The sequence below is a fragment of the Capricornis sumatraensis genome, chromosome 4, assembly GCF_032405125.1.
Source record: "Capricornis sumatraensis isolate serow.1 chromosome 4, serow.2, whole genome shotgun sequence".
In the NCBI taxonomy this organism is placed as follows: domain Eukaryota; kingdom Metazoa; phylum Chordata; class Mammalia; order Artiodactyla; family Bovidae; genus Capricornis; species Capricornis sumatraensis.
The window spans coordinates 152028305-152055401 of record NC_091072.1 but is presented as its reverse complement, the minus strand read 5'-3'; the positions used below and the strand labels follow the sequence as shown (position 1 = coordinate 152055401).

General features: G+C 44.7%; 1 protein-coding gene and 1 pseudogene across 3 annotated transcripts in view; both read right to left on the bottom strand.

The window, feature by feature from the left end:
* Positions 1–27097, bottom strand: part of ERC1 (ELKS/RAB6-interacting/CAST family member 1) — a 245201-nt gene that overhangs the window by 33455 nt on the left and 184649 nt on the right. For 2 of the 3 annotated variants that reach the window (XM_068970755.1, XM_068970756.1), the window contains 2 exons: positions 26711–26855; positions 6904–7002 (listed from right to left, as the gene is read on the bottom strand). In XM_068970755.1, coding sequence (XP_068826856.1) covers positions 6904–7002; positions 26711–26855 — 244 coding nt within the window. Of the gene's footprint in view, positions 1–5256; positions 5284–6903; positions 7003–26710; positions 26856–27097 lie in introns of those variants that run through there. The other variant, XM_068970757.1, reaches the window with a different exon arrangement.
* LOC138078910 (large ribosomal subunit protein eL29 pseudogene) lies at positions 22233–22786 on the bottom strand (annotated as a pseudogene).

The following is a 27097-nucleotide window of genomic DNA, read 5'->3' as shown; positions in this document are numbered from 1 at the left end:
TTAGGGAGAAGTTGAGGACAAGTTAATGAAAGAAATACTGCAGAACCCTATTGTAACACGACTGTTGTTTAATAGCTCAGATAAGATGCGAGTCAGATCACATCCTCCAAAACATAACTCTATAAAATAAAAACATGATGTAATAGGCAAGCATGAGGGCTGTCTCCTGGAACTGGTATTAAAAGGGGTCTCGTCACATGTTAGCTGAGGGGTAGGTGATAAATTTGACAGTGTATCCTAGAAGGTGCACTAGGAACTGACTGGGACCCCCCACACATGAACTGTGTCAAATCCCAGGATGACCTGTCAGGGTACAGAGCTGCTGTTCAGTCGCCAAGTCACGTTCGACTATGCGACCCCACGGACTGCAGCCCGCTAGGTTTCCCGTTCTTCACTATCTCCCACAGTTTACTCAAACTTATGTCCACTGAGTCAGTGATGCCCTCCTCTGTCGCCCCCTTCTCCAACCCTCAATCGTTCCCAGCAACAGGGTCTTTTCAGGGTACAGAGTAAATTAAAAGTTTAAAAATACCTACTACACATGGACGAAACTTCCAATACATGCAACTTTTCTTTAGGGCAAAAGCTTCCCAGTTTTTTCTTTCAAAAACTATTTATTGAGCTCCGCAGGGTCTGCCCAGAGGACTGTGAAAAACAATTAGGATGTGAAGGATTTTATTTTGCATGAAGAGCAAGGATATTTTTATTATCTAGGGAGAATGTCTGAGTTACAAATAAGGCCACAAACAGGAAGAAGAGGGCACATCCTCATTAGTCAAATGCTCCTAATTGTTAAGGACCTATGTTCCAGAGATGTTTAAAACACCGCAATTTTCAGTTTAAGAAATAAGTAAGTCTCAGCAGAAACTATAAAAATATAGGGGGGAACCTGTGGAACACTGTACAGTGTGTCTTAAAACACTGAAAGGTCTCTCCCCCGAGTATTTATAACTCGATCACGTGGCCTGAGAGGCCCCTGCCTCACTGAGATCACATGATCACCAAGTCCCTCAAGAATTACTCAGAGCCTCTGTGTCGAGGCAGCCTGCAAACTATCCTCAGGTGAGAGAACTTTAGCAGGAAAAGGCGCTTGCCACCGTGGTTGCTTCTTTGAAGGTGATGGGGTCTGACTTAAGGTCTGCGGCTGACCTCCCGCAGGGACACCTGGTGGAGGAAGGGTCTACACGCTGCTCAGGCAGGACGGGTGATGTCATCAACAATTCAGAGATTCCTAACAGAAAACGTTTCTCTTGCTGCAGGAAAAATGAATTACTAGGACTGTGCGTGACTTGTGCAGTGAGAGGAACGTTACTGTATCAGGAGAGAGGAGAAATCTATGAAGTAAACAGTAGCATCAGAGGATCCTGTGAACTCTATTAAGCACTATCGCTACCAATATCACACAGCCCATGACTGAATACTTCCTGGGTGCTGGGCCAAGGGCTAAGTGCACTGAGAACGTTTGTGCTTGTAACCCCACCAGGACTTTCGCTGTAGGTTTCATCACTGCCACTTAGCAGATAGGAACCTGACACTTGGAGGAGAGGTGAAGTGACTCGAGGGAAATTCCACAGCTACCGAGTTCAAATTAGTTTGAGGGGCAAAGCATGTTATTTAACACCAAACTAAACAGCCATAAAATAACAAACCTGCCATACAAGGGACACAAAAGAAAACATGTTTCGTCAGTTTCACAGGTGGGATATAGCAGAGAAACTACAAAAGGCAGGATAAATAAAATCAGAAATGAGAAAAAGGAGGACTTCCCTGTTGGTCCAGTGGGTCAGACTCTGCTCCCAATGCAAGGGGCCTGGGTCGGATCCCTGGCCAGGGAACTAGATCCTAAATGCCCCAACAACGAGTTCACACGCTTCTACTAAAGATCCCCATGCCACAGTGAAGACGGAGGAGCTCGAATGCTGCACTTAAGACCTGGCTAAGCTAAACACACAAATAATTTTAAAAAAAAAAGAAATGAGAGAAGAGACATTATAACTGATATTAAATACAAGAGTTATGAGGCTACTATGAACAATTACATTTCAACAAACTGGACAACCTAGAAAAGAATTAATTCCTAGAAACATAAAACCTACCACATCTGTATCACAAAGAACAGAAAGTGTGAACAGACCAATGGCAAGTAAGGGAAACTAAGCAGTAGTTAAGAACCTCTCAAGAAATAAAAGCTGAGGACTAGCTTGTTTCACTAGTGAATTCTAAGAAACATTTCAAGAAAAATTCACACCAATCTTTTGAAAACTTTTCCTAAAAAATACAAGACCAGAGAACTCTTCCACATTCAGAAGATACCTAAACCAGAAAAAGATGTGGCAAGAAAAGAAAATGACGTGCCAATATCTCTGCTGAACACAGATGGAAAAGTTCTCAACAAAACATTAGCAAACTAAATTCAACAACACATTAACAGGGACATTTGCCATGATCAAGTGGGGTTTATTCTAGGGATGCAAGGATGGTTCAACACCTGCACTGATGGTTGAAATCAGGCTGTGTGAAACACTACATGAACAATATGAAGAATCAAAGTCAACAGTCAAAATCATCTCAATAGTGCAGAAGAAGCATCTGACAGAATAACATCCACTTACTAAAAAAAAAAAACAAAAAACAAAAAACAACTCTCAAGCAGAAAGAGAAGGAACTGGACAGACAGTCTGCTCTCACGGATTTAAAGAATTAACATTGTTAGAATGTTCCTACTACCCAAAGCAATTTACAGATTCAATACAGTCCCTACCAAAATTCCAATGGTATTTTTCACAGAAATAGAGCAGAGAATTATAAAATCTGTATGCAACTGCACTGGGGCCTTTTAAGACTTCAAATGTGGTGGGGTCTGTAAATGTGTGAAAATGTGGTATACATGCAGCTGACCCTTTAACAATGCAGGGGTTAGGGGTACTGACCTTCTGCATGGTCAAAAACCCGTGTATAACCCAAGAGTCGGCCTTTCGTACCTGCGGTGCCTGTGTGTCCCTCACTCCGTATCTGTAGATTCAGCCAGTGGTGACGGGGCAGTACTGTAGTATTTACGATTGTAAAAATCCCATGCATAGGTGGACCTGTGCAGTTCAAACCTGTGCTGCTCAAGGGCCAACTGTACACACACCCCTGCCCCCCCCCACCCCGAGTAATACTACTCAGCCATAAAAAAGAAGGAAATCCTGCCATTTGTGACCACACGGATGGACCTTGAGGCCATTATGCTTAGTGAAATGACTCAGAGAAAGACAAGCACTGCACAATCTCACTTACACATGGAATCTAAAAAAAAAAGCCAAACTCATAGATGTAGGAACAGATCTGGTGGTTGCCCGTGGTGGGGTTTGGGGGTGGGTGAAATAGGTGAAGGGGGTCAAGAAGTGTAAACTTCCAGTTTAAGATGATAAACATGTCCTGAGGACATAAAGCACGGTGTGTACAGTTAATAATACTCCACTGTATATTTACATGTGTGCTCAGTCATGTCCGACTCTTTGCAATCCCATGGATTGTAGCCCGCCAGGCTCCCCTGTCCATGGGGATTCTCCAGGTAGGAATACTGGTGTGGATTCCTCCTCTAGGAGATGCCTTCCTCCAGGGAATCTTCCTGACCCGGGGACTGAACCCGCGCCTCTTATGTTTCCTGCACTGGGAGGCAGGTTCTTTACCACTAGCGCCACCTGGGAAGTCCCACTTGCTAGGAGTCAGATTCTCCTGTGGGAGGAGACAGGGAGGATGGAGGCTCAGGACCTGTGGGCCCTGTTTCCTCTGACACCATCAGGTCTTCTTCTATGGCTGGAAAAAGGGTCAGCAATCCAAACCCAGCCCCCTTCCCACATGCGGGGAGGGGTGCCCTGCTCGGGCGGCACGGAAGCCCCTACGTTCTCCCAGGACAGACAAGGTGGCTTCGCTCTAGGTGGGGCCTGATGATCTCCACCCGACTCCTGCACGACTGCCCCCGAGGCTCCACACTGACAATTCCGCCCCTCGTGGGGCACAGTGTAGACCAAGAAAACCAGCGCGCTGACTCGCTCAACCTCAGCTCTGTTTGGCATGCAGCATTCCAGCCCTAGGAGCTTCCTGGCTGGCACTGTGTGTTTCAGCTTCTTCCACAGCCTCAGGGCAAAGCTACGTGGAAGGTTTCCCATCTTCACAATGCACGCTCCTTGCCATAACTTACCTCATCGTTCTCCTCGGCTGTGTCTGCCATGAGAGCTCTACACCACCCGTGTGATTTTAAAGGTGGAGGGGGTAACACCGAGACACAGACTTCTCAGGGAGAAGTGACCTCAGCAGAGCGAGACGGCCAACAAGCACGGGCAGTGAATCCAGGGGGTGCAGGGCCATCAGGATGTGTGAACTTATTCATCATCGTTATTATTTTTTCTAAGCAAAGGATTTCCTCAGTCAAACCTCCAGGGCACCAGATCAAAGAGAGAGGCTGACACAGCTGGACCGCATTTTCTAGCCAACTGGCCGGTAAAGCAGAATCTAGACAGTGTCCTGGCAACTGTTTGACACGGCAGCAATCCACAGAGGAGGGGAGAGGAACTCTGGAGACCGACTCTTTATTCAAAAAGTCTTGTATGGCTTCTTCACTTCTCTTTCTGTTTAAGATAGTTTGGGAGCAATGTCCAAGCCCCAGGGGACTGTCCCAGGTGGGCGCTGTGGAAGAAGCATTGATCCTGAGAATCCAGAGCATTCTTCTATGCACAGAAACTAAAGCTTTTAGTCCAAAGTGCAGGGTTGTTTTTTTTTTTAAAGACTAAATAGTATTAGTTATCATAAAAAGTACATCCCAAACCTACTGGCAGAGTATCTGATTGATTTCTTCTATTTCCAGTTTGATGTGAGTCAATATAAACCTTACCAGGACACTGTTAAATCATGCCAGAGTGGGTAGTTTATAAATAAAATAACAACAGGAGAAATTTAGCTACATGCCCTGGAAGTTCTTCCAAAAATGTACAAAATGAAATGACAAAAATGACTATTAACATACAACAAGGAAAAAGAAAAAAAGCCACAGAACCCAAACCCTGCTATGTCACAAGCAAGCGATACACACGGGAACCAGGTGAGATGAGAAAGCAGGGAGCAAACCAAGGATTCAGTGAATTACGGAGAAACAGACGTGAAATGATTGTGTGGAAGGAAAAAAAAGTGAAGGAAACCGAACACATTTCTCTAGTTCAGGAAAGCCGTTCTCACCGTTCTGAACAAAATGGCTGCACTAAGAGCAAGTGGGGGCTACGCCCAGATGCCCTCCTCCTCATCCTACGGGGAGGACGCAGGGCCCAGAGCAGCGTGGGGACGAAAAAGAGCTGGTTAGTATTTGAGACAGATACACAGGCACGACGCAGCCGCCGAGGACGGCCCCTTGGCCCCCGACCCCCCACATCAAGCTCAGATTTATCCTCGTTTGTCCCCGCACTTCCAACCTCCCCACTTCCTTGCCACGCTCTTGTCTACTGGGCAACACGACCAAGCTGGAGGCTTTTCTTTATTCTTCCTCCCCATTCCTGTTTGCCTCCCGCTCCTCCCAGGCATCCAGTCCTGGTATTTGTTAGCAAAACCTGTTTCAAGGGAAGGCTGTAATCCTCACCCTACGTGTGTGCTCAGTTGCTCAGTCGTGTCTGACTGTGCGATCCCATGGACTGTAGCCTGGCAGGCTCCTCTGTCCATGGGGTTTCCTAGGCAAGAATACTGGAGTGGGTTGCCATGCCCTCCTCCAGGGGATCTTCCTGACCCAGGGATCAAACCCAAATCTCCTGCATTGCAGGCGGGTTCTTTACCACTGAGCCACCGGGGAAGCCCCCTAAAATCCTCATCCTACATAAATTAGCATAAACTTAGTTCCAGGTATCAAGAAACAGTCAGAGAAAAGCAAATGGCTTCTTGGCGAGGACAGATTGCTGCCATTGGGCAGACAGCTCTCTGCTTTGCCTACATTAAAGATTGCACTCTTTCCCTCTAAAGTATAAGCCGCCTCCATGGGCTTAGTGAATGTCATCATACAATGATTATAACCTTCTAAACCTTAGAAAAAAACGTGCATTTTCGATATTATTGTGCTTTCATGTGCAATGTTTCTTCTTCGTCTCCTAAGAGGGAGCTATGCTATCATCTGGAGGAGGGGCTTAGTGGGGGAGTGCCTCTGGACTCTTCGATCATATGGATGTAATTACTTAACTATTATTTTTCTCCCTCAGCTGTATATGTTAAGATTGAGTGTGATGGAGATGTTGAAATCTGATTTTTGGCAATGGGATATGAGGTAATCTGTTCACTGCTCTCCCCCATCCATCATATTCAAGATCTTGGGAGAGTTCCCTTCTTCCAGAACTGGCACTGGATATGGCTCCCTTCAGGCTGACTCAGTGCCTCCTCTGCACTCATGCGGAGCTGAAGGCAACAGTTTAAGGAGGATGTGGATGGAGAGGTCCACCAAGGAGACAGGAACGAAAAAACTAAGTTTCAACCTTCCCGTTTAAGAGGTGATGAGCAGAGATTTTCAAATTTGCAGGCGAATACTGATTACTGCTACACTGAGTTGTGTGTGCCTCACTTAGCTTACACGCAAAGTTTTCTTTTTCTACTGAAGCAGGACAGACACAAATTAGTGAGTTTCTCTGTGAAGATGAATTTTTTTTCTCATCTCAATTTAAGGATTCTTTAGTGTTCCTTTCAAATCTGTTGGGTAACTCCTCTTAAAATACTCAGAATCAGGCACCACCTTCCTATACAGAAAAGGACTCCATATTTAGAAAAAAGTTTTCAGAAACTGATTATTTTTATTTTTCTAACTTGTTCCCCAGAGTCTGTAACACGTTACTACAGAATACATCAAAACAAAAGCACGCTGGTTTCTCAGTAGACAACCAAAAGCAGCCTTACCTGGTCTGGGGAGGGTTTGTGATTGGTTTGACCGGAATGGGAGGATCTGAAGTGGTCGTCCTCGTAGTTGTCGGCCATTAACTTCATTCGATTCTGTGTCTAGGAGGAAACGATTCACAAGGTCAAGCTCAGGCAAAGTCTCTATGACACACTGTACAGTCACAAGCACCTTAAAAATGTGCCGAGAAAGGGCATAATGAATCCTGTCTGAAATAAATTGAACATAGGATTTCTGAGGATACTGGGTGGTGGGTGGGGGGAAGCTCGGGCACAGCTACACGTTGCACTGTGCCCCCTCAAAACCCACACCGAGATCGTAAGCCTCACATGCCTCCCTGCGAATGGAGGTAGTCTGTGGGAGCTGATTAGGGTGAAGTGAGGTCATCAGGGTGGGGCCCTGATCTGATGGGGCTGTGGTCCTTCTAATGGGAAAGGACACAGTGGGGAGGGGGCTTCCGAGGGCCAGGAGGAGGGCTCTCATGGGAACTGGGTCAGCTGGCACGCTGACCTTGGATTTCCCAGCCTCCAGGTGGGTGAGAAAACGAATTTCTGCTGTTGAAGTGACTCAGTCTGTGGGTATTCTGTTACAGCATCCCAAGCAGGCTAAGACAGGCACCTAAACTGGCATGGGAATTCTGGACGGAAGAGTAATTTCCTTAAATTAAGCACTTTATGCAGTGCCTGTTTTTATTTTTTAAAATAAAGAGTAGATGACATCACACATGGGAGAGAACACTGTGACCCTATTTTTTCACTTCGTGCTGGGCAGGACCCATCTTGCCAGGTTACTGTGAGAGTTACTCATCCTTTTTAACAACTATTCCATTTGGGGGAGATGTTACCTAACACAGAGACCATAAATACCAGAGGAAAAGTTATCCTTATCTGTAAATCAATGATTATATACCGAGAAAAATCCAGAGAATCATCTGAAAAATGATTACAACTTAAAATAGAGTTCAGTAAGGTGATCGGACAGAAGCGACATATTAAAATTCAATGACATCACCATTTTGTTTATACCATCAATAAACAATTCAGGCTTTGGAAATGAGTTGAAGATTCTGAAATCCTTCTCTTTAGTCCTAAGACTGGAAGCAGATTATTCTCTCATGGCCTCTCCTCCAAGTTCACTAGAATGTAGGAGGAGATTGGATTCTGTGTGGTTGTTTAACTTAAGGCCTAAGTGAATGTATGTACACACGCACACGCACACGCACACACACACACATACACACATCTATAAAACATTTTAGAGAATTTACTTTGCAGAGTAAGCAATTTAGAAAATCCACAGAACCCTGTGCATATGATCAAACAGCAATATTGTTAAAACTTGAGGTTCTGAAAGCATTAAAAATACATTTGCTAATGTTATACGATTCAAAAATGTTCACTGTAGATAATTTGAAACATACAGAGAAAAAAATTACCCCTAAGTCCCTCTAACCAGTGATAATCATTGTTAATATTTACGTGAATCCGTTCAGTCTCTTTCCTATGAACATAAATAGTAGCATGTTCTGATTTAGTCTTTGCTTTTGCTATAATGCAGTATTTTTAAATTGTGATTATTGTGCAGTATATTTTGACATCTGGTAAGACATGTCCTTCTTCACCAATTCTGCTTTGTCAAAATCTGATTGGGTATCTTGAAAACATTTTCTTGGTAAATGTAAGACATTTTGTCTAGTTCTATAAAAAAGTTTGCAGAGATTCTTCTTTGGTACTTTTTTTCACATAATGATGCCTAAGCAGGGGCTTTAGAGCCAAACTGTCCAGGCCTGAATTCTAGTTCTGCTTTTTACCAGCCAGCTCAGTTGGGCAAGCTGCTCACATGCTCTGAACCTCAGTTTCCTCTCCTTTAAAATGTGCATAGCAATACCTTCTCCACATAAGACTGCTGTGAAGGTTAACCAACCGAGTTACTAACATAAGCTCTTACAAAGGCACCTGGCATAAAATCAATATCCAACTAATTTTAGCTATCCCCATTATTATGAACATTCCATGTCATTAAATATTACTCTAAAAATCTACTCTTGAGAGTCCCTTGGACTGTAAGGAGATCAAACCAGTCAATCCTAAAGGAAATCAACACTGAATATTCTCTGGAAGGACTGTGAATTCACTGGAAGGATGCTGAGGCTCCAATACTTTGGCCACTGGGAAAGACGCTGATGCTGGGAAAGACTGAGGGCAGGAGAAGGGGACAGCAGAGAATGAGATGGCTGGATGGCATCAACGACTCAAAGGACATGAATCTGAACAAACTCCAGGAGACAGTGGAGGACAGGAAAGCCTGGTGTGCTGCAGTCCATGAGACCCACAAAGAGTCAGACACGACTAAGCGACTGAACGACAAACTCTAATTTTAACCGGCTGCACAGTGTTCAGTTGAATGGATGCCTAATGAGCCCCATACTGTTGGGCACTTGGGCTCTCTAGATTTTTACTGAAAAACATATACATACATTTGTAGCCAATTCCTCCCTCCAGGATATAATGACAGCAGAGAAAATCCTTATCAAAAAATTGTCTGTGATATCAAATTTCTTTTCTGAGACGACTTGGAGTGGCCTTGAAAACACGCAGGGGAATGCTTCTCACATCACGTGGTGCTGCGTGACCGATGGAGAACCTTCTGCAATGAGGGAGGGAAGAGCAAAGGGCAGGGGCACACCAGAAACACCGCCACGTCAACTTTAAGAGGAATGTGCGGCAGAAGTACACTTGAACAGTTATTATCTTAGAACGTGACACACAATCTTGAAGGCCTGATACCCAGCGCAAGTTTAGGAACTTAGTGAAGAACTGATAAAGCACACACACAAATCCCCTTTCAGGGCAGGATGTATCTCAAGTATCTCTGAGGCATGAGGCTGAAAGCCTCCAAGAAGAACGGATAGATAAGACCAAAGGTTACTTACTTCATGTAAGCGAATGAAGAAGTAGATACAAGAACGAATCCACTTCTGAAAGACCTGAGGTGTATCCAAGTTGATCCAGGGTTCCCAGGCCTAAGGTTCATTAATTTGGTGTGAAGTCTGTTCCCTGCACAGACAGAGGCTGAGCGCTAAGCACCCGATAGCTCACAGTAGTAGATGTTATACAGACCCTGTAAACGACACTGTTCTCAAGGAGCTCTTGTACCGCTCTTCTTAAGATAAGCCAGCAAGCATGAAAGGTGCTTTATAGCCAAATAGCTTCCCTTCTGAACCATGCCACGTGCCTGTGCAGACAGCTGGACTCCCTTGGTCCCCTCACATGAAGGATAAGATTGTTTGAAGGAGTAAAGAAAAAAAAAGATGGGAAGAAACTTGCTGAAATAAACTTTGTAAGCCATAAACGTGCACCTCAGTATAGTTATACATACCCGTGCAGGGAATTCGCTGGTAGCTCAGTAAAAAATCTGCCTGCAGTGCAGGAGACCTGGGTTCAATTCCTGGGCTAGGAAGATCCCCTGGAGAAGGGAATGGCAACCCTCTCCAGTATCCTTGCCTGGAGAATTCCATGGACAGAGGAGCCTGGTGGGCTACAGCCCATGGAGTCACAAGAGTCAGACATGACTGAGCGACTAAGCCACCACCACCCTCCCAGAGGAAAAGGAGCTCCTTGTTTAGACTGCTAAGCTTTTCTTCTGAGACCGAGACATCAGTGCTCAGATACGGCAGTTCAGAAATGACACTTCACAGAAAAATATTTTAGTTAGGCTCAGAAACAGTGTATGTTGGTGATCCAAACCCAGGTACTAAAAAAATGTTTGAATTCTGATCTGTTATCTGGTTGCTCACTAATCTTTGCTTTTTGGCTTCTGAGAATGCTATTAACCTACCTAAATGAGCTTAAGAGAGAATAATACTTAGAAATATTCTGAGATATTTTAGAAAACATATAAATAAAACTTAACCTTACTAATTAGCATTATATCCAATTATAATTATCTTAAAGAAAGCAATAAAATGATTTCTGCCTACATTCATCGAACCTTGGAAATCATTTTATTAACATTATAGTGAATTTCAGGTATTTGATATATAAAATGAAAAAAGCATCATCTCCATTATTTTCAGGTGGGTCGACACAGCATTGGTGATAAACTTTACAAAATTTCAACAAATTACCTTTGAGCTTTATTTTAAACTTCATTACATGACAAAGTATAAATTAGTTATTATTCTTTTTAAATTTAATTTTGACTGTGCTGGGTCTTCACTGCTGCAACGTCCTTCTCTAGTTGCAGTATGTTGGCCTTTCATTGCAGTGGCTTCTCTTCTTGCGGAGCCAGGCTCAAGAGTGTGTGGGCCCAGCAGCTGCAGCTCCTGGGCTCTTGAGCACAGGCTCAGTACTTGCGCACGGGCTTAGCTGCTCCGTGGCATGTGAGATCCTCCTGGACCAAGGATCAAACCAGTGTCTCCTGCACTGGCAGGTGGATTCTTTACCACTGAGCCACCAGGGAAGTCCTGTGAATTATTCTTGAGTTGTTCATTTATCTTTCTAGCTGGGAAAGTTCCTCTTCCACTGGTTGGACAGCTCTGGGGGGGCTCCCTTGGAACAGTGCGGGAGGCAGAGGACAAGAGCCGGATCAGGAGAGAGAACTGTGCTGAATTCACCCCAACAGCTGTCACTGTCAGACTGCCTTCACACACTATTTTACTTTCTCAACTAGAGGGCAAGCTCTAGAATAGAAAAATGTGCTTCCTACTGATTTTAAGATCTTTTTTCTTTTTGATGTGGACCATTTTTAAAGCCTTTAGTGAATCTGGTATAGCATGGCTTCTGTTGTTTACCTTCTGGCTTTTTGGCCATGGGGCATGTGGGATCCCAACTCCCTGACCAGGGATGGAACCTGCACCCTTGTGTCGGGAGGTGAAGTCTTAACCCCTGAACCAGCAGGGAAGTCCCCCAACCAATCCTGTTTTGCTTTTTAGAGAAACAAGGTTGGTAGTTTAATCGTGGTCCTGGTTAGGATCTCAACGGGAAAGGAGAACCATCCTGCGCATTTTCTACGTGGCAGACTTCGTGTCCTTGGACGTGACACCACTCCTGCATTCTGGCAAGTATGCGCTAAGCTCGTCTTGTCTGTCCATTTCTTGCTCCAGGTCTAGAATCAGCCATTTTACCGAAGAGCTCACTTGGTCAGCAGGACATCAGCGGGTCAGGATGCTCAGGGCTGCAGGATTATTGCTGCTTCCAGGCTGTTTCAGTTCAAAGCTGGGAAACACTTTTTTGTAAAGATGACGAAGATTATGAATGAACAGTAATATTTCCAATTTAGATTTAAGAGTCTAGATCTGACCCTTAAAGAATAAGTTTTTATTTAACCTCTTTGATTTTATACTTTACATATCCTTTTTCCTCTCAAGCTGAAAAACCTTGGTTCCTTACAATAATGATGTGATTAGCTTTTATTGGCTTTATCCATCAGAATGATTCTTTGAAAATACCAATACCAATGTAACCACTATCAATATGCCTTCAGGATGAGCTTTAAAATTTCTTTGCATTATTTTTCTTCTCACTGGCGAGTATCTTACTGAGAATGTACAGAGAAAGATCTGTAATATACACAGTTAGCTGAAATAATCCTAGGCTCTATGTGGCTATGTCAACAATTTAACAAATATCTAGATTCATCTGTTTACAAAGCTCAAGAATTGCTTTCCCCACTTTCTGATATGATTTTATTTTTATTTATGTAAAACATCCATATGATTCTAGGGTCAAAACTATATATATAAAACTAGGTCCCTTCAGAGAAGACTTGCTTTCAACCCTGCTTCTCCATTCTATTTATTTCCTCTTTTCATAGGAAATGTTGGCGGTAAACTTTAAATTCATCTTTAAATCTTTATGTACTGTAAGCAAGCATACACTCTCACAAACATTTCTGCAATCACCCACCTTCCTCATAGGAAAAGTTGGACTTCCCTGCTGGTCCAGTGGCTAAGACTCTTGTGTTCCTAGTGCAGGGGGCCTAGGTCCCACCCTAATCAGGGAACTACAAGTGAACTACATCCCAGGAGCTGCAAGTAAGACACAGAATGGCCAAACAAATAATATTCTTAAAAGTAGAATATTAAATACACTATTCTGCATCTTGCTTCTTCATTTACCAATGTATTCTAGAAACGGCTCCATCTCTCCCTCCATTCTGTCAGATGTACTGTAACTGATTCAACCAGCACCCACTGCTGGACACCTGGGTTATCTCCACTCTACTGCTATTACAAACACTGTAGCAAACACCATAGTAGCACATGCCCAGTTACTCTGTGTAATGTTATTCTGTTAATTGTGAAAATCTATCTGTATTTCAGGTAGGAACTTCCCACACCCAGTGGTACTCTAAATCTGCTGGAAATTGTGGCATCTTACTGGGGACCTGGGGATCCTTCCCAGGGTCACAGCAGAGGAAAGTTTTTCTCATTCACTGGCAGTAAAAGTTTGGCTGAATTGGCCTTGCTTTCCTTCCCCTTGAACAGCGCTCCTCTGATGTCCCAGCACCGGCAGAGGTTCAGTTTCAGCTCCTGGTTCACGTCATCGTCATGTTCCATCTCCATTTGCCGTGCGGACACTAAAACCCAGCCCGACCTGAACTGGTCACAGCTGGTCACAGCACCCTAGGGCTGCTGCTGCTTTCGTGCACACTGTCTTTGCTTCTGACACCTTCCTCTTCTGCCAATAAGTTCAATCACACATCACAGACTCTGAGAGGGGGTTAATGCTTATCCAGTATCTTTAGGTTGGGAACAAAAAGCATTTCAGATTCTCTGAATCTGTCAGATTCTAATAACCTGTCTGCATGTCTCTTCTTCCCATGGACTGAGTCTGTGAGGGCTGGGACAAGCTCTCCAGCCACGTGTCAACCCAGTGCCTAGTAAAATCGCTAGTACGTGTGTGTGTTTACACACATATGTATCTATATAGTCCTTTTAACACGTTTGTCAAATTCAAGAATCTATTTTCTAAAGTTGGTGCATTTGGGATTGTATTTTATTATTCTTCCAGCAATGAGTTTTATATTTTGAAAGCTTTTTCTATGAAATTATCTTTATTAAATAATGCTGTTTTCCCATTTGTATTAATTAAAAATAGACATGCTTACCAAACAAAATTTCTCAAAACTATGAAAAATCCAGCATTATTACCACAATGAGTTGTCTCAGCCAAAAGAAAATGGACATCTTAACTAACCAGCAAAGTTTTATCTCAAATAAAAACATAACTGCTGCTACTTATAATAGCTTCAAAAAGAACCCCAGAATCCAGGCACTCTGGTTTTCCTAGCTTCACAAAGTTCTTTCCTTTGATTTCCTCATATACAAATTGATTTATGTAAGAAAAAGGAGAACTTTTGATTACGGATATTCGGGTATTTGTTTTGGTATTCAGGGGATTTTTTTTCTTAAGGTTTCATGTAATCTTCCTCTCTCATCTCAAGGGTATTCTTGGATATGTCACCATTTATGGCTTTAGGTTCATAGGATGTCTGTTCTTTCAACATATTCTGTGTTTCCTACCAAAACCCTACTTTTTTCCCCACTCTTGGTAGAAAGCAAAGAAAACAAACACAGTAAACTTTCTACTTGCCTTTTTAAAAAAATAATAAAGAGCCTAGGTTTTCTCATCTTATTATAATATACTCATTCGTTAGTTCTCAGAAAGGTTTGTGTGGGTCTCCTTGCTTCCCCAACAGACAATCACATATTCCTTTCTCCTTAGCCACAGTAAAGTATTTATTTATTAATCTTAATACATAGTCCTGCTTATTAGGTATGTCTAACTCTTTCCTATATGCCATGCAGACTTTAACTTTGAACTCTGGAGGGACAGCAGCCTATACTTTTTCTTTTTCAATGAATATTAACATGAAGATAAAGATATATCCAGTGTTTAAAAATTAAAAGACACTTTGTAAGAATTTCTAAGTTTTGAGCGCTGTCCTGTTTCTGGCAGGGCCGTGGTGTGGAACTGCAGTACACCAAGGTAAAAACTGAGAGCCAGATCCACAAAGCCACAGAGTTCCAGGAATGAAATAGCTCGTAGGCCAACTTGCTAAACTGACCCAAACCAATGTCTGAAATGAGACTGTTTTAAAACAAAGTGCGATTGAAACTTTATTCCTGATCACTGCCTCACTTTCTAGCACACACTTTTCATCTTTGCAATAAACCTGAAGCAACCCTATTTGAGTTTTAAGGTTACCAGCAGCATTTCTTCCAGCTGTCTGTGTTTTTAAAGAAACAGAAGCCCCACATTTTGCAAAATATTTAAGGGAATGCTAGCCAGATACAGTGAGACTCACCGTCACATCTAAGGAAAGAAGATAATGTAGGCAGGTGTTTTCTGTTATTCTAGAAACCAGTGAACAAAGGCCAGGGTCCAAGAGCATCTACCATAGAGTTACGTCTATGGATCAGGCCATCTGGGTGGCTATGCACACACAGTTAAAATTTTAGATATGGGGGCCACAAAAAAAGAGAAGTGACACTATATTCCTTCACATGTAACAGAAAAGACAGATCCCCTCCATTCAAAAAAAATCTTAGATGGTATCAAACAGAATCTTAAAAAAATCATTTTCCCAAGGATGGTGGCACAAACCACAGGTATCAATTACAATTCATCTTAACCCAACAATTTTGTGCTGCAAAGCGGAAAAGTTCAGTATTCTCCCTTCAAAAAGACACCCTTTCCTTTAGTAAACACATTTACTTAATGCTTTTCATTAAAAACAAAAAAAGCATTTCCCTGTCTGAGAAACAGCCAAGCAGGCAGCAGGGTAATCTTCAAAAATTCTAAGCACTTTAAACACACATACACACACACAAGATAAAAGATGCATTTTAGATAAGAAGGATCAAAATTCTTAAAGTGAGAAGTTCTGAGGGAATTTTATGCTTTCTTTTTACAAAACCATGGTCCATGTGTGGAAAAGGAACGAATGGAACTGACTCAGTTAACTATAAATCGTACACTCACGTGCACGTACACTAACCTTCAAACAAACCTGGGGATGCGAACGCATTCGGGTTCTTAATGGAAACCACCCACACTGACAGCAACTGACATAGGGCCAGACCCTCAGCTCCAGCTTGTCTTCCTGTCTGAGACCTCACCACGAAAGGATTTCTCTGTACCTGTGTGCTCTCACAAACTTTTATACGTGCTTAAGTTGTTGGAATCAACAAACACTGACCAACTCATTCTAGGTATCTTCTCTAGTCTCCAAACTTACTTTTGTGTGTGTGTGAAATTGAGCTAAACAGCTTTTTAGTCTTTTGTGTAAAGGAAAATAACCCTGACATTTATTAAAATCAGGCCTTTCTTAAAAAAAAAAAACTTAATTAAACTGATCTCCTATACTTAAAGCTGTAGAAATACTTCACTGATCATTTCAATAAACTTAAGTATTTGAAAAAACTTTGATTTCTAGAAATAAACAAGAAGTACCAGGCATAGATTGATTCTAATAAGGAATGAATTATCATTAAGGATCATTTAAAAGGAATTAGTGGCTGAATAAATTAGTGAAACTGGACACCAAACCAGTCAATCCTAAAGGAAAACTCATTGAAAATTCATTGGAAGGACTGATGCTCAAGCTTCAATACTTTGGCCACCTGATGAGAAGAGCTGACCCACTGGAAAAGACCGATGCTGGGAAAGACTGAGGGCAGGAGGAGAAGGGGGCAACAAAAGATGAGATGGCTGGATGGATCACTGACTCAATGGACATGAGTCTGAGCAAATTCTGGGAGATGGTGAAGGACAGGGAAGACTGATGTGCTGCAGCCCACAGGGTTGCAAAGAGTCAGACACGACTTAGTGAATGAATAAAAAGACAGCAAAACGCACCTGCTACTAGAGGCATCATTTTCTGAAACACATCAATAAGATACTGGGGCTGGGGGACAGAGTAAACATGAAGAGGAGGTCTACACAGGATCCAGAGTCACACAGCGTGAAACTCCAAACATCTAGGAGTCAATAAAAAAGTACACATGAAAGTAAGAACCAGCAACGAGCTGGTTCTCGAACTGAACGAGCAAAGATAACTGTGGTCAAAGGCACGGGGGGCCGGAAAACCTTGTTTCCAACAGACGGAGGCATTTGGGAGCAGCTGATTAGTGACCACAGCTGGGCTGTGAAGGGTCAGAAGAAGTCGGAAAGCCTGCCATGGAGCACCTCTCTTCCACCAGCAAGCCCTGGTTGATTTCCTCCCAGTCCCGGAACAGACTGGGAACTCGGGCAGGGGTGTGGGGACTAGGAGATGGGGCCTGCATGTGTCAGAAGGTGACCCAACTCTTAGCTGCAGCTTCCAGGACATTCTGGGTCAGAACAGCCTATCCAGTTCACATCTCTGCAGCCACATCACTACGGGTACCTGTGTCTGCAACCAGGTTCATCTAATCAGCCCAAACTGTAGCTCTATTTTGGTGGTAGTCACACTCCAGCCGAGGACCAAAGTCACCCCTGGAATGCCTACACCTGTGCGTGTAGGTTTCATTTTCTTAAATCATGTAGAAAACAAAACCTACAGTTACAAAACACTGTTACAACAACACTAGCTTTTATAATTGCCCAAGTATTTACCTCTGTTGAGGTCTTTATTTCTCCATGCCAGTTTCAGACTACTGTCTGGTGTCTTTTCATCTCACCTTGCAGGAAGCCCGTCAGCATTTCCTGTTGGGCAGATCTAATGGTCATGATCTCCTGCAGCTTTTGCCTAACTCAGAATGTCTTAATTTCTCCCTCATTTTTCAAGGATAGTTCTAGTGGATATAGGATTCTTGGTTTTTTTTAGCTCTTTGAATATATCAGTCTCCCCAGAGAAGTCTTCATCTTCTGGCTTTTAAAGATTCTGATGAGATATCTGCTGAAAACCCTACTGAGGATCCCTTGTATGTGATGATTTCTCTCCTCATCTTTTGAAAGTCTGACTATAATGTGCCTCATTTTGAATTCACCTAACTTGGAATTTCCTGTCTTTCAGCAAATATGGGACGTTTTCACCATTATGTCTTCAGATATTCTCCCCGCCCCTTCCCGCCCTCTCCTCCTTCCCATGATGTGCATGCTGGTCCACATGCTGCTGCCCCAGGGGTCTCTAGGCTCTGTTCACTTTTCTTAAGTCATTTTTCTTTCTGTTTCTCAGCCCTGATAATTCCCATTATCCTATCCTCAAGTGCACAGATCCTTCTGCCTGCTCAAATTTGCTCTGAACCCCTCTAAGTGAATTTTTCATTTTGGCTAGTGTACTTTTCAGCTCCAGAATTTCTTTCTTGGTTTCTCTTTAGATTTTCTCTCTTTGCTATTTCCACTTTTGCACACACCATTTTCTTGACACACCCATTCCATTTCTCTGCTCATGTACATATATGATATGATAGTAACAGTATTTTATTACCAGAGTTATTTGTGACGGTAATTTAGGGTTTTAAGCACATAGCTTTTCAAATTTGGCTGCTTAAGAATCAGTCTATCTGATTTCAGATACTGAGTTCTCAATTAGACTTCTCTCTCATTCAGTCAACAATTTCTAAAATAACTGTTGAAATGAGAACATATCTTTTGATATAAGGTGGGGAAGAGATTTTGGCCTGTTGAGATTCTAAATTTTTCAGACTGAGCACAGTCCTGTATGCAAATTTTTCACTGTAACTTAGGAAAGAATTTACTAAAGTGCTATTTATCAGGAGACAGAATTACTGGGTTATTATTGATATAGCTAAATGCTACTGAGTGGCTCAGATGTAAAGAATCTGCCTGCAATGCAGGAGACTTGGGTTTGATCCCTGAGTCAAGAAGATTCCCCGGAGAAGGAAATGGCAACCCATTCCAGTATACCTGCCTGAAGAATTCCATTGACAGAGGAGCCTGGTGGGCTATAGTTCACGGGGTCGCAGAGTTGGACATGACTGAGTAACTAATACACACAAAGAATACTGAAATCTCTAACCGAAAGCCTGTGACGATGGCAACACATTTTGGTGTAGCAATCATCAATGCTGGCAGCGGAGTGACATGGTCTGTTCTGAATCCTAGCTCCATCGCTTACTAGCCATGTGACTCTGGGCAAATTTCTCGCTCTCTCAGCATCGTCTCTGTACAAAAAGGATAATTGTACTTCACAGGGTGGTTTCTGTGTAATTATATGACTTAATTTGTGTGAAGCACTCAAAACAAGCTTCAACTCAATAAAATTTGGATATTCGTATCTGTGAATGTTTTTTCAAGAAAGCCAGACAGTAGTACAGATAGTTTAATTTGGTCGTGAGGGCTGTCCATGGGAAGGGTGCTCTGTGATGGTTAATGCTACAGTTTATCTACCATCACTCCTCTTGTTTCCTTGACTACAAGTATCACTTAATTCCATATTCACTTTTAATAAGTATTCACATTCTTTCAAAGAGACCAAAAGAGGCAGCAGGAACAGATTCTGTGGAGCATATTGATCTGATTCCTACCAAGAGAAGCTGAGTGGGAGAAAGGTGAATCACCCTGAACCTGTCTTCTTACTCACGCTTAATGAGATCCTCAGACCAAGGTCAAGGGGCTCAGGAAGCAGCTATAAATCATGCCACCTGACAGACAGCGAGGGGGCAGGAACGGGAGGGGCACGTGCAGAGGGGCAGGAAATCAAGGCTGATTTATTTGCACTGAGACGATTCAGGAGGGATCAGAAAGATTTATAAATTCCCCGCGGCAGCACAGAAGGCAGCAGTCTGACAACAGGAATGGCGAGCAAGATGTGATGCTCGAAACAAGGGGAAGAGAGGGTCTTATCAAATTCTGTGAAGAGTCTGCCTACATCTGGAACTGATGACAAAAGAGACGGAACAGATGGAAGGAAGGAGCCTGGGAGGAATTCAGATTTCCCTGTGTCTCCCAGCCTCTGGATTCCACCGAACTCCAGGCAGGCAGAACTCATCAAAATGGGATCCATTTCTTTGTAGGATACGAAAAAGGTTTCAGGGGGATAGTGAGTAACCAGGATTTTTTTCAAACTTTAAAATGCAATATTTACTACTTTCATAAGATGAGCAAATGTCTACAGACAGTTTTAAACAATCCTTACATATGTGTTCCCTTACGCTTTACAACTGCTTCTTTTAAAACTGTCCCTAACATCAGCAGTTAGCAGATAATACAGCTACAGGTAAATACACTGACTTGTCAAAAATTGGAAAATATAGACTCTAGACCTCAAAATCAATTTTATCTATCCATCCAACATTACAGATGAGGAAGAGAAGACCCAGAGAGGCTAAGTGAGGAAGTTTGTGACTTGACTCGTTAAGAAAACCAAAAGAATAAACTTGTGTCCAACACTTAGATATCAAGAGATTTATAAATGAAGGGGGTCAAAGAGTAGACACTTCCAGTTATTAAATCCTGGGGCTGTGATGTTGAGCATGGTGATAATGGTAACAACACTGCACTGTGTATTTGAAAGCTGCTGAGAGTCAAGATCTTAAAAGTTTTTATCACAAGAAAAAAAAAGTGGTGATAGATGTACACTGACCACCATACATACATAGATACAATTATGTTGCACCCTGAAAACTAATATGATGCTGTGTGTTACAAAAGAGCTTCACATACGTGGATTCTCGGTGTGGGGGGAATGGGTGCTTGCGTATGCAAGACAGGGGGCTCATGTCTTGCACGGTCACAACAAGTTGGAGGTAGATGATCTTATTTGAAAAGCAGAAACACAGACACAGATGTAGAGAACAAACGTAGGGGCACCAAGAGGGGCAGTGGGATGTGTGTGGGGGATGAATTTGGAGATTGGGATTGACACAAATACACTATTATACATAAAACAGAGAACCAATAATGAGAACCTACTATACGTGGATACACATAGCTGATTCACTTTGCTGTACAGCAGAAACTAACACAGCGCTGTAGAGCAAATGTACTCCAATAAAAAATGAAACAAAGTGCCTGCCTCCCGGGACAGCTTTTGCCCAAGAGGGGACAAACGTGTGAGTGAAAATAAGCAAAGGCTGGCTTTCCGAAAGGTAAGGAACTGATTCCATGGCTAGGAAATTCCAAACTACAAAGATGAGTCTTGAAGTGAAGATTAAAGCAGAGATTAAGCTGAGGAAGTAGGAGGCCATTCCAGCGGGGAGGACGGGGAACGGAAAACGCTTTGCATCCAGTTCCTTTCAAAGAAATCTGGATGCTGTTGGCAGGAAACGTGGAGCTGATCCTAATGTTTGTGGTGGTTTAGGGGAAGAAGTATGTACACTGAAGACTTAATATGTAAGAATCTAGGACTGAACGGAGGCAGGATAATTAAAACGAGATGAGCACATTTATCTGACCAAGTCAGTACAGGCAGTTGAGTCATGAAGCAGGGATTGATCAGTAATTGTCTATTCTGTCAACTTCTGGACACAGTATATCCTAACCAGACAGGTTCCACTCGCCAAAAAAGGGATAAGGGCACACAGGACAGCTGGGAGCGTGGCTCGTGGACACAGCAGGTACAGGACGGAGCCAGGAGGCCAGGGCCGCACACAGAGGAGGCTCCTCTGGCCACGCCGGACACCGTGTCCTCCAAGGAATGACCGCCCTAGCCAAGCACCTGACTTCGGTGACACGTGGGGAGTGGACACACGGACGGTCCCAAGGCTGGCCTCGTCATCAGGGGGTGGCGCTGGGCAAGAGGGACACGTGTCCAGAGCGGCTGCTACAGCACTCGAGCTACCTCTGCACTCGCTGCTTTCTTTCTTTGTCCACTGACATTGTGGCTTTAACTGTTTCTGTTCTTGTCATAGAAAGAAAAATCATTTTATTGTTCTCCCTTCAACATTAGAGGTCACTTAAAAAATTAATTAATTTTAATTGGAGGATAATTTCTTTACAATATTGTGGTGGTTTTCGCGATATATTGATGTGAATCACCCACACGAGCACGTGTGTCCCCCCATCCTGAATCTCCCTCCCACCGCCCTCCCCATCCCATCCCTCTGGGCTGTCCCAGAGCACCGACTTTGAGTGCCCTGCTTCACGCATCAAACTCACACTGGTCATCTATTTCACATACGGTAATATACATGTTTAAAGCTATTCTCTCAAATCATTCCACCCTCCCCTTCTCCCACAGAGTCCAAAAGCTTGTTCATTACATCTGTGTCTCTTGCTGTCTTGCGTATAGGGTTGTGGCTACCATCTTTCTAAATTCCATATATATGGCATTAATATACCATATTGGTGTTTCTTTTTTTTTTTTTTTTGACAGATCCTGTCTCAGATTTATTCGTACAAATAGCACAGGAGGACACCAGCCCCACGCAGACAGCAGCCCAGGGGGTCACACCAGTCCTGTCCTCACACTGGCAGATGAAGGTCCCTACTCCGGAGCTTTGGTGGGGGCCTGGGCACCCTTGGCAGCTGGAGCCGCAGCCGCAGGTGGCTTGGCCTTGGTTGGAGCCTTGGCCTGGGACTTTGGCCGGCAGAGCCTGAGGCCCTTGGCGATGCGAGCACGGGCGCGCTTCCCGAGCTTGGGGTGGGCGATGTAGGCAAGTCGGCTGAGCTTGCAGCTGCCGCCTGTTGGCATCTTGGGCTTGACCTCCTTGGGCTTCACGAGGGCCTTGGCAGCCTCAGCACGTGCACTCATGGCCTTCGCGTTGTTGGCCTGCATCTTCTTCAGGCCCTTCCTGTTGTGCTTCTTGGCAAAGCGCATGTTCCTCAGGAACTTGAGGTCTACCCCCTTAAGAGATTCGTATCGTTGTGATCGGGGTTTCTTGATGCCGTTTCTATGCCATTTTCGGGACTGGTTGTGCATGGTGTGGTTCTTGGACTTGGCCATGTCTGCACCCGGGCCCTCAGATGCCGAAGCCCGTGGGACCAGAAGAGAAAGAGCCATATTGGTGTTTCTCTTTCTGACTTACTTCACTCCGTATAATAGGCTCCAGTTTTGTCTACAGAGGTCACCTTTTTTTTAAAAAAAAAAACATTTATTAATTGTGTTGGGTCTTAGTTGCAGTGCTCAGGCATAGCTGCCCCAGGGCATGTGGGATCTTAGTTCCCGAACCAGGGGTGGAACTTGTGTCCCCTGCACTGGAAGGGGGAGTCTAAACCACTGGACTGCAGGGAAGTTGCTAGATGTCCCTTTTAAGCTAGTTTAACACTCAGATGAACGGGCTTTCCCAGCTGCTCCAGAGCTGGTGGCCAGGGCCCAACACTGGGGACAACAGAGCGGTCAGTAGGTCGCGTCCCAGACAGAGTCCACTCAGGGGCACTGCTGTCCGCTAGGTCTTCCCTGGGCACACACCTCCTCTGGCCTGACACTGGTGTGAGTGATGCTGAGTCTGGCAGAAGGAATCTTGATGTCATGAGGAACAAACAGTCACGCACGAGGGCCCTGTGCTCAGAGAGTTCAGCCCTAAGTCCTGGTGTCTTTGGTCCTGAGGATGGGGGGTGAGTGAGGGAAGGGGGACGAGCACATACGCAGGGATCAGACCTGCTGATCTGACGAGGAGCAAGGTCCTGAACACAGAGGAAGAGGGAGACAGGCTGGTGAGGACACACCTGTCTGCCCCCACAGGCCCTCTTGGGGCGGAGGTGGCAGGAGACCAGCAGGCTCTGCTGTGACAGCTCATCTGCTTTCTGAGGTTACTGCGGTCTTCCCTAGAGCTGAGCAGACACCTGGAATCACACAGCACGTGTTTCTCCAGGTCTCGGTGTTTCTGAGCCATGCCCCCCCGTCACGTGTGTTCCTGTCCAGGGCTGAGCAGTGTCTCACACAGGAAGACACGGCTATCTGCTGCTCAGTCACTGCTCAGGTGGCCAGCCCACAATGACCCTGATGCTGTAGGGCAGGTGGAAGTGGTCACTAGGATGAGGGGGTGGTGGTGGCCCCACTGAGGCGGGTTCTAAAGTCCTGGCTGCTCTCTCCCCTCCCTGGATCGCTTGCCTAAGGCGGAGCCGGCCCCACATACTGGGCCACCCCACAGAGGAGCCCAAATGCAGCAGGGCCCAGGGCCCTGGGAGTAACTCTGGGAGGGAGCCCTGTGGCCCCAGCCAGGAGCCAGGGTAAGTGCAGGCCTGGCCAAGAGCGGGACTGCACGCTCACGGGGGTCCGAGTGAGAACGACCAGCCTGGGCTGGTATCCTGGGCCTGCGTGGCGGCTGTCAGAGCCCTCAGCTCTGCCCGATGAAGCCACAAGTTGGGGGAGCACCGTGAAGCTGCCCCATGTGTCACAGCAGCTCTCTGGGACAGGTCACCTGGTAACCAGGTGGTGGGCACAACTTGGTAACGGACGGTTACTTAATGCATGACTCACTGAATTCAGATGCTTTTCCATGCTGGACCTATTGGAAATACTTGGGGCAACAGTAAAGTACCCCTTTTCCATTGAGAACTTAAGAGATCAGGGAAATTAAGCAGCCTTGTAATGTTCAACAAGTAAAACACACACAACATAACAGAAAACTAGAAAGGATGCTTACGGAAATAGCCGACTGAAGAGGACAGGGTCTCAAACTTCTGAAAGGGCCCTGTGGGCAGCTGGCGGGGAGGGATGCAAGGAAGGAGAGTGAAAACCACCGTGAAAAGACTGCAGGGACAGAAGGTGATGTTTGGCCTGGGACAGCAAACCAGAAAGCCAGAGACCCAAGCAAGCTTGGGCATCAGCTCGCTTTCCCTGGGGGAAGACACCTTTCTGCAGGACACACACCGGGACACCTCAGCTTACCACGCAGCTGTGCGGGACGCACTGCTCCTCTGGAGATCTTGGTTCTCTCGAGAGACACTAACTGATCTCCACTAGCTGTCCCCTGATGAATGGGGGCGGGGGTGCGGCGGGGGTGAATAACGTATAGACATACAGATACAGGGCAGCTCACTTGAGTTTTCTGAGGCCATTGCAGAAGTACAGGCGTGTTATCTACCACCCCTCAGACTCCTCAGTCAGCTGAGCAGGCTCATTCATTTGAAATTCTTCTACTGAGTGTAACAGAAACTGATCATTTGTTCAGAAAATATGACATAAGGACCAATTAGAATTAATCATGGCTCTTAAAATGAGACAGAATGAGCAATGTGGGACTGAGTGACAAAGTGATATTTTCTTTGCTCAGTTTTCTCGTGTACTATGAAAGAAGTCTTTTTTTTTTTTTTTTTTGGTCAAACTAGGTGATCTGAAAATGCTTATGTGGCAGAATTCTTAGAAATGCTGAATAAAATAGGTGAACCTTCCACAAAGGGGAAGCTTTCCTGACCCTGCGTCACCAGCACCCAGAAGAGGGTGGAAGTTCACAGTGACTCTGTCTCTTAAAGGGATGATGGTTCAGGGGTCCCAGTGCTTAAGTGGGTATTGCCTACATAAACGTGAAAGTTGCTCAGTCGTGTCTGACTGGACTATTCCCCAGACCAGAATACTGGAGTGGGTAGCCTTTCCCTTTTCCAGGGGATCTTTCCAACACAGGGATTGAACCCAGATCTCCCGCACTGCAGGCGGATTCTTCATCAGCTGAGCCACAGGTATTATTACCTACATAAGCTGCAAATCTTTTTGTTCATGAGCACTGGGTTGTTTTTGCTGGTCACCCTTCCATCTTGTAGAAGGGGACTTCTGGTGTTTTTTCTCAGCAAAATCAGTCACACAAATAAAGTCTATTTATAAGCAATTTTAATGTCTACAAACAGAGAAAATTTCCTTATTGTGTAAATACTGATTTCTGCTAATTCGAATGTTGAATATTATGCTATCAGCTGATGACTGATCCTCTAGAAGTAGAAAAGAAGAAATTCCTTAACTTGAAAAGCTCTTTTCTACTCCGATCTCTTCGGGCAGAAGAGCACTCGTGGGCAGCCAAAGTGCACAGGGACAGGGACGGAGCAGCGGGGGAGGACGTGAGGAGGGGATGGGCCCCGTGAGCGGCACAGGCCTGGCCACTAGGGCAGGCGCCGCGCAGATCCAGAGCACTCCGATTTCAGCAGTCAGCTCTCTCCTCACTTTCAAAGGGGAAAACGTTTCCCCCCTTTAAAAGCTGCAGTAAAGTATACATAAAATTTATCATTTTAACCCTGTTTAAAGTTATGTCTGTTAAGTGTATTTATACTGTTGTGCAACCATCATCAAAGAGGAGATTTCTAGCTTTTATTTTCACAAATGAAGGGGCTCACACAAGTATTCACCATTAAATTTGGGGAAGGTTTTGGGTGGAAGAAAAAAGGGCAAAACGTTTCTCTCACTGACGGAGCTTACCCAGCCTTGAAGAACAGGAAATCAGTTAGCTGAAAATACACTTAGTGCCTTCTACAGAGGGTGTCTGATGGGATGTAAAAACAGTCAGTAGTATGAGCAGTCGATAGTATGAGCATACCAGCTCTACTCCACTGCCGCCTGCCCTGACACGTGGTCTCTGGACCTGGAGGCACCTCTCCGGACTCTGACAGCCCCTGAAGATACCCTACAGCGCTCGCCAAGGCCACACAGTGGTCAGTGCTGTGGACCCCTGGGGCCTGGCCCAGAAAGACGTGCAGAAATAAACAAAAACCGCCAACAACCAAAAACACCTTTTTCAATTCACGTGGGCAGAACTGCACTAATTTCCCCCAGCCACTGCAAAAGTTAAGAAACATTCTCCAAAGATGTGTGACACCTCCTCAACCAGTCCTCTTACCAAGAAGGCTCTGTGCTTCCTGGACGGAGCCAGAGGCTTGAAAGGCTGAGGTCTCTGCTGGGAAGACGAACTGGACATGGGTCAGACGTCTGACCTGCATACACAGCTGGCAAGGATGCGGGCAGCCCCCACCCCCTGCCCCACATCAGTCATACCTGCTGCTTCAGCTGCTGTACCAGCCGATCCTTCTCCCGTTTCAGGGCGGCCACTTCCTCCTGCGTCTTCTTCTTCGAGGATGACAGTTCCAGGAGAGCTATGTTGGCATCTTTTTCACTGATGGCGGCCAGAAGGGCTTCCTGCCTGCACAAGAAAGCACACGCCCAGACTTCAGCCCTCACAGCCATCCTCTCAGGTTACTACCACCATTACCCCATTTATGGGGGTTGAAGCTAGGTCTCAGAGTACACAGCGGCCCAAATTCACAGCTGAACTTGGGGTCCAGGCAGGAATCCCATTCAGGTCCTCTCGACTCTAAATGTTTTTATCAGGTTGTTACACTGACATCTGAATAGTGAGTTCTTTAGATCCAGTTGTAGTTAAAC